Source organism: Rutilus rutilus (assembly GCF_951802725.1).
Source record: "Rutilus rutilus genome assembly, chromosome: 25".
NCBI lineage: Eukaryota > Metazoa > Chordata > Actinopteri > Cypriniformes > Leuciscidae > Rutilus > Rutilus rutilus.
Genome location: NC_140229.1, coordinates 16,189,026 through 16,196,763, shown reverse-complemented (window position 1 = coordinate 16,196,763; position 7,738 = coordinate 16,189,026). Strand labels below are relative to the sequence as shown.

At 36.2% G+C, this 7,738-nt stretch overlaps 2 protein-coding genes across 12 annotated transcripts in view; one reads left to right on the top strand and one right to left on the bottom strand.

The window, feature by feature from the left end:
• The window catches only part of cadm2a (cell adhesion molecule 2a), a 434,133-nt gene that overhangs the window by 146,505 nt on the left and 279,890 nt on the right, over positions 1-7,738 (bottom strand). The window lies entirely within an intron of this gene.
• On the top strand, positions 637-6,782 carry LOC311285366 (C-type lectin domain family 4 member M-like). Of its 2 annotated transcripts, none has more exons than XM_084400995.1 (5): positions 637-4,055; positions 5,500-5,715; positions 6,003-6,148; positions 6,216-6,322; positions 6,491-6,782. In XM_084400995.1, exons 2-5 carry the CDS (start codon positions 5,619-5,621, stop codon positions 6,615-6,617), a joined length of 477 nt encoding a protein of 158 aa, XP_084257121.1. In that variant the 5' UTR covers positions 637-4,055; positions 5,500-5,618; the 3' UTR covers positions 6,618-6,782. The 2 variants fall into 2 exon arrangements, with proteins under 2 accessions (XP_084257121.1, XP_084257120.1); XM_084400994.1 differs by lacking the exon at positions 637-4,055 and adding an exon at positions 5,270-5,380.

The following is a 7,738-nucleotide window of genomic DNA, read 5'->3' as shown; positions in this document are numbered from 1 at the left end:
ATTGTTGAGATTCACAGGCTGATTCTTGATGTCTGTGTATTTAAAAACGAAATCAAATTTTTTTTGTATATTAGATAATTAATTATAGCAGCTCTGTCCCTGTACAGTATAATATTTTTAACTATATGAGTTCAGAGAATCAGGTCAAATGATTGTGAAATAATGATTATGTTAAAACACAACCAACACCATCAGATCACCTTTTCTCGTTGTTCATTTGGCTGTTATAACTCAAGGTACAGCAGCCAAACAAAATCTAAAGATAAAGATTTAAGATCAATAGCCCAACTAAAACAAACACTGATCACCATAACGGTGACTTACAATTACGGTTTTCTCCTTCAGTGATTCTGCTTGTTAACATCAGGTGTCTTCAATGTTGGCAATAAAAAATAAAGAGTTCTTAATTCATCTTTGACCTCTGTCTGTTATTTCGATATTTTTGTTTACATTTTTTTTACATTTTACTCATTTTAAATGGTTAACTTTTAAAGGTGCTGTATGTAGGATCCAGCGGCCTCTAGCGGTGATGTTTCAGATTGCAACAACAGCGCTCGTGCTCGTGAAAAGCAATAAAGTTACAACTGTAGTCTTTCACATCAGATAACGTTAGCAAATGGTCGGCGTTAGCTGGCGAACTAATGATGTCTAACTTGAGCCAACTAAAGCACAAAATCACAATAGCCTATATTTTACATGCTTTGAAGTATTGTTAGCTTACCTGTCCAAAAGGATGAAAGCCAACTCAGGGTCTGTTTTTATACCTAAAACAAAGCGGAGGTCTCTCCATAATTCAAACGCTCTGCCAATGTTGATCCGTGTTTTCGTCCTGAGTCGATCCGATTGACGTTTGGCCTGACGAGCTTCAGCAGATAAATTTTTTTTTTGTTTTTTATTTTTTTTGGAGTTTGTGTTGGAGTCTGTGTTGTGCTGGAGGCAGGTCGTTTTTTGGTGTTATCAGACTCCATGTCGTTAGCTGCAGTGCCGTCGCAATAGACTGTATATAAAACGGAGAGGCTCGGGAGCGCGCATGCACGTCACATCCGGTGGATTTCGCAGAAAATCCGACCCGGAGACTTCACATAAAAATAGGAATACTGGCCTTCAGAGGTAATAGCAAAACGCGAAAAGTGGATCATTGTAATGTGTGATTACAACCCCTTCACAGACGGGCAATAAAAAAAGGATTCATTTTATAAAAAAAGTTACATACAGCACCTTTAAGGAATTAATTTGATTAATTATTACTCAATTCTAATTTGTTCAATTTAATTAATAATATTGCTTGTAATCTGTTGCCACAATTTTATTGAGTAAATATAGCGTATTCATTTTTACAGTGTACTCTGAACAATGCCTGAACTCCGTATTTTGAGCACTTCTTGAGTTTTTTTTTTTTTTTTTTTTACCCCTTAACAGATCCTGTATCAATTAAGTAACTTTAGATTTTTAGATTTGATAAAAAGGGACAGGTAAAATAACTATTTATATTGCTACCATTTACAACATAGCTTTTTGCTCATTTTAGAAAACTGTTACAAACTAAAAATGTTAATTTTATCTGAAATGCTGTTTTTCTTAAGAATTATTCTCACTAGTTAATGTTGTATAACATTACAGATTTTTGTCCATTGTTATTTTTTACATTTTTATTTTTACATTCTTATGTATATTTAGAATTTTTTTTTTTTTTTTTTTTTTTACCACACAACAGATTTTGTATCAGTTTAGTAACTTTAGATTTGAGGAAAACGGGGCAGGTCTTGAAAAAGATCTACTTCATCACTATAAGTTACAACATTAGCTTTCTACTCATTTTAGAGAATTCTGTTACAAACTCACTCATGTCCATTTCATGTGTTATTGCTTTTTCATGAGCTAAAAACACAAGGTTTTCCTTTCAGAACAAGAAATCTGTGCATGTTGTGTTTTATTAGGCTACAGAGTGTGGTAACTTTTGATTAAGTTACAAGTCATCATGAAGATTCAAACTTCACAGGGAGTTTGATTGACAGGCAATCTGACCAATCATAATCCGCCATCTGCGTCCGACAAGCAGTCAGGAGAGTAGATTAACGTCGGAGGATTTGAACTTGAAAAACGGAGTGTACTGACGTCTTTCCGCGGTTAAAACAACATTCCTTCTGATGTTCATTTATGTTTATTTAATACTATAAATTAACTAGAAGGAAGAGATGATCGGTTCACTATCAGCTTTAACTGAGGCTCTACAGCGATCTGTCACGACACATTAAAGAGCCACAACACGGTATTTATTGTTTAAATTGCATTAAAAAATGACAAAATTTGAAAGTTGAGACTTTGTTTCATATTAAAAGTAACCTGCTCTGGCCTGTCTGTCAGTGCGTTGTCAGTGTCCTCTCTGCTCCGCTATGTATGTTTCACTGCATAAGAACGTGATGTGTGGCGTGAGAGCAGCGATTGAATATTGATTGAAGATTGAACAATTTTGTGATTGGCTGTTATGTGGTGTGGGGCCAAGGTGGGCCAAGCTTCTGATTGGGTGGGCCAGGCCCACCCTGGCCCCCCCGTGGAGCCGGGCCTGATCACTAAACATATCACTAATATTATAAATAGTTTTGTAGAAGTTAAGTCTTTATGACAAACATTTTAATGACTATATCTCAAAAATTATTTATTACACAGAAAGTAGTTTACTTTACTTATTTTTTTTTTTATTTAGTGCATAAAACTTAAAATGTGTTTCTGGATCAAAGCAACTCATAATAATAGAGCACATCATAATCACTAAGTAAGTGAAATCTTTATGAAATTGTTGAGTACACAATGTAGTCTAATAAGCCGACTTTTCGTTTAATGTAATAGTTTATTTGGTTACATTTTATTTTACGATGTTTTAGAATGAAATTATACATTTAGGTCTAAGTATAAGTGATATCAAATAACAACATGTACTTTCTATATGGTTGGGAATAGAGTTTGGTTTAGGGTTCGTTGCATGTATGCATAATTATGATTATGAATGCATTTAATTATGGATAATTATAATGATGCATCATTTACTGTTAATCAGCACCGTATACATAGTCATATTCATCATTAATTAATATAAATCAGATATAAAAGTGTATATGACTTTAAACTTTGCTACAATGTGTAATTTGACAAGAATTTAATGTATGATTAGTTCCTATTTCACCCCTACATCTTCAGAGAGTATTTCGTTTTTTTTCTATAGTTACATATTAGTTTCACATGTCTAGTTTACTTTCCTTTGTTCTACACCTGTTAATAAAGCCCTGTGTTTCAGCTGTTCTTGTTCATTTCTCGTTTATACATTGTGTGGTCTGCGTTATTATCCTGCGTGTTCATTGACAATGTTTGGATTATTAATAAAGCATGCTGTGTTTTTGAATCTCCTTCATCTTCGTGTCTGCTGACCACATCATAAAACTTGACATAAAAATGGTGATAACGTTGCAATATCGCGATATTGAGCCACTCAAAATCTCTGCAAGGGTTTCCTTCACCGCGACCGGCATCAACCCTAAAAAACACTTGAATGTATATTATTTAACATGTCTTAAAACCCCTACATAATGTAATTTTTTATTTTTATGACTTTTTGTATACTCGTGTAACATGTCTGTCCTCTTTGCTTTAAATGTATAAAGAAGGCAGCCAATCACCTCAAAAGCCTTTCACAACAGGAAACACTGACAACCTATAACCTATTTTGCATTTCGACCCACTTGTATATTTAAATACACAAACATACCTATCAAGAGATAATATTTCACAAGATGGATAATATTCACTGAGACTTTTTACAATCCACTTTAATAAAACACTAAAAACATGCTTGATTTTTATTGTCTTTTATGAAACTTATCAATGTTGATTAAACATGCAGCGTGCAACAGGAAGTAAACCAGACCACTATGTCTGTAAGCTTCAGGAAGATGATCGACATTATTAGCAGTGTGAAGTGACATCACATGCGTCATTGTGTTGAATGCTTCAAACAGCATTACCAGCTTCACTTATTACTAACCAGACTGACTTTATTTAATGTTCATTTGAATGAAATCAAGTTGTATTTTAAAGTCACCATGATGGTGTTTAGCGTTTGCTTTAGTTTGGCTCTTGACCCTTGACTTCTTAGTATAACATTTTCTCTGGCTGCTATAATTGTGTGTTTTTAAAGCACAATTGTTGTGGCAAAATAGTTAAGAGAAATTGAAATCAGGTGATATTGATGAATCCCTGATCATATTCAGTGTCTAATGTTTTGATTATAAAGGACTGTGTATTTTTAATGTTTTATAATCAAAGCCATTTAATTTTACAGCATGAGAGTAATGTTGTTTACCAAATAATATAAAGAATTTTAAAAACATTTAGTGCATTAAACTTTTCTCTCTACATTATTACTTAGACATCAAAAATCAGTGTATGACTCTCAACAATGGTGACAATCAATGAAACGCTTCATGCTGCAGTGCATGCTGGGTACCACCAATCAAAACTCAACCTTATCTCCCAGCATGCATTGCGGCATTAATAAATTATGCAGCTGTTTTTTTTGTAGCTTGTTTTATGCTCAGAGTTGATCTGATTGTCTGGATATTTTGTTTGATTGTCACCATTGTTGAGATTCATACGCTGTTTCTTGATGTCTGTGTGCGTCTAAGTACTGACATAGATGAAAGGTTTTTGTGCACTAAATAGTTTCTAATAACCGAGTATTTTATTAAAAACATTGCTTGATATGCTGTAGAAACAAATTACTTCTATTATGAAACCTCAATCCTATATATTCAAAGCATTAGACACTGAATAAGATCGGGGATTCAGGCAATTGCATGATGATATCATCAAACATCACCTGATCTCATGGCTTTTTTGCTACAACAATTGTGCTTTATAAACACTCAATTATAGCAGCCAGAGATATTTTTATATTAAAGAGTGAAGGGTCAAGAGCACAACTAAAGCAAACGCTAACCACCATCATGGTGACTTTAAAATACAAAATATGATTTCATTAAAACGAAAATTAAATAAAGTAAATCTGGTTAGTTTTAAGTGAAGCTGGTAATAAGTGTACAGCCATGCATTTCACCTTTTTGTCTGGTTTATTCCAACCAAAATTCAACGATTGCCCAATGTTGGAGCATGACGTTAAACAAACGTTGGGTTTAGACGTCAACCCGATTTTCATTTTCAACCAAAATCCAACGTCTGACCGACGTTGTAGTATATATCCTGTGCCTGCTGGGTGATGAGATGACCATGGTAATATTTGCTAGTACAGATACTATAGACCTACCACATGTCCTTAGAACAACATTAGGTGACTTAAACCATCCCAGAGAGGAACAGAGACAACAAATACGTAAGATTGGGTGCTTAAATGCGCATCTGAAAGTATCATCTTATTTTTATTATAAACTTTGTTTCCTTTATATACCTGCTGTGGTAAATGGAAAATAAATTAAATCATTACATTTTCAGGAAGTGACTCTGATGAGAAAAAAAGCTACAAGACCACCGTGGTGTGTTTGGGGCTGTTGTGTGTTCTTCTGCTGGTGGCCGTCACAGTACTGTGTATAAAGTTCACAAAGGAAAACAACATGTTCCAATCTGAGAAAGAGAGTAAAACCTTGACAGAAGAGAGAGAAGAGTTAAGGAAGGACTTGGCGAAACTCCAGGCCAGGCTTCATGAACACGGTAATCATTCTGTAGAATTCCACAAACTTAAAATGTGTACACACTTTGCAGGTGTTTGTGCATTAAGTACCTCACAAAATAGATTTTTGTCAGACTTCTGAGGCAGCGTAATGATTTAATTTTTCAGCTTTCGGGCATAGCCTATATGGCTAGCGCAACAAAAACGAAAATTACAGTCTGCTCCTTATTAAAGTAAATAGAAAAGGAAGGAAATTAAAGGAAATTATTTATTTACAATTAATTAGTTGATTTTTCAGGTTTAAAGAGCTAAAATCTAACATTAACAGATCAGTGCTTTGACAACCCTAAATGGATAACGCACAACTTCAGTTCCTACTACATTTCCTCTGAGTGGAAGAACTGGACTGACAGCAGACAAGACTGCTTGAAGAGAGGAGCACATCTGATCATCATAAACAACAGAGAGGAACAAGTGAGTGAGAGATTGTGTTTGAATCTGAAAACTGTTTATGATCTATATGGATAATATTTCATTTTAGGAATTTATCAGAACGGTTACCAGTGGAAATATTGTCTGGATTGGTCTGACTGACAGTGATGAAGAGGGAGTCTGGAAGTGGGTTGATGGGACCACACTGAAATCTGGGTGAGCAGCTTGTTCATGCTATTGTGTGTGGAAAAGTGTAGATAATCTAAACCATAAACTCTTCTCAAGCAATATCAAAAACAGTTTCTTGCATTAACTTCCAACATTTAATCACTTGAGCCACATATATTATATGACACAAACTGTAATGTTAATCTGTTGTTATAGGGTTTGGGAGCCTGGGGAGCCCAACAACAAAATAGAAGAGGACTGTGCTGTATCACTCTTTGAATGGGCTGATTATCCATGTAATTACACCTTTGTATGGATTTGTGAGAAAGATTTAGAGGTTTAATGAAACTGTCAAAGCATCAAATCTGTACAGTCAAAGCAATGCAGTAACCAAAGTTAGTTTCAACCAAACCAAACATGATGGTTTGATGATATTAAAACAATCGGAAAATCAAATTTTGCACTCATTTGTCAATTATATCTCTTGTGTGTAATGTTTCTTTATTTCTACTTCTTTGATTACAATATATAACTTTATTTAGCAACACTTTCAGTTCTGACGAATATTCAATATACAGGTACTGTCACAAGCAGACTGAATGCTGCTGCACCCTTGATATACAAAATAAAGGTTCCAAACGGGTGATTTCTCATTGATGCTACAGAAGAACCATATTTGGTTCCCCAAAAAAACCTTTCAGGCAACAGTTCTTAAAATTCGAAAGAACCTTCGTCAGCTATAAACAACCTTTTGTTTAATAGAAAAGCTCCATAGATGTTAAAGGTACTTCAAGGAACCATCGATGCCAATACAGAACTTTTATTTTTAAGAGTGTACCTCGACATTCTATGATAAACTCGGACACAACTGGCACCTTCTAAAATTAGAGTGTCAAAAGCAGAAGAGTTCAGAGCAGATCGACCGGCGGACCGCAGCGGCGGCCCGTTTGATGGCCCGGAGGGCGAGATGTGTGGTGCGCCACAACTCAACCACAACGCCCGGGGTTAGACCCTGACCCTGGTCCAAGTCCCTCAGCAGATCAGCCTGGTACGCCTCCAACACAGCCATCGTGTGCAGTGCAGCACCAGCCTGACCCACCGCCGCGTATGCCCTGCCATTTAGACGTGAGATGGTTTTCAGAGGTCTAGATGGCAGGGCCGGAGTCAATGTCTCCCCCACTGAAAGATAGCTCGCAATGTCTCTTCAATAGGGGGCATCGACACATACCCATGCTCTCGCATTCCCTCCACATTCGCATAGTTGGAATGATGTAACCAGTAAATGCGAGAGGAGTACAGGTTCTTCCACGCCTCAGCATGGAGGTCGGGAAGGCATGGAAGGCTCACAGGAGCTGGTGGATTCTGGCCAGCGAGAAAGCGATCGCCAAGTCTTCCACGAGCGGATTCCCCTCTGGCGCGCTGCCATGGCAACTCAAGCCTGGCGGTGGCGCGCTCCATCACCTC

Bases quoted from the DNA above. Each gene is read 5' to 3' on its own strand.
- LOC311285366 (XM_084400994.1), top strand. From the start codon at position 5,272: ATGACCATGGTAATATTTGCTAGTACAGATACTATAGACCTACCACAT. The intron at 5,381-5,499 runs GTAAGATTGGGT...TTACATTTTCAG, and splicing joins GGAACAGAGACAACAAATAC to GAAGTGACTCTGATGAGAAA. The intron at 5,716-6,002 runs GTAATCATTCTG...TAACATTAACAG, and splicing joins GGCCAGGCTTCATGAACACG to ATCAGTGCTTTGACAACCCT.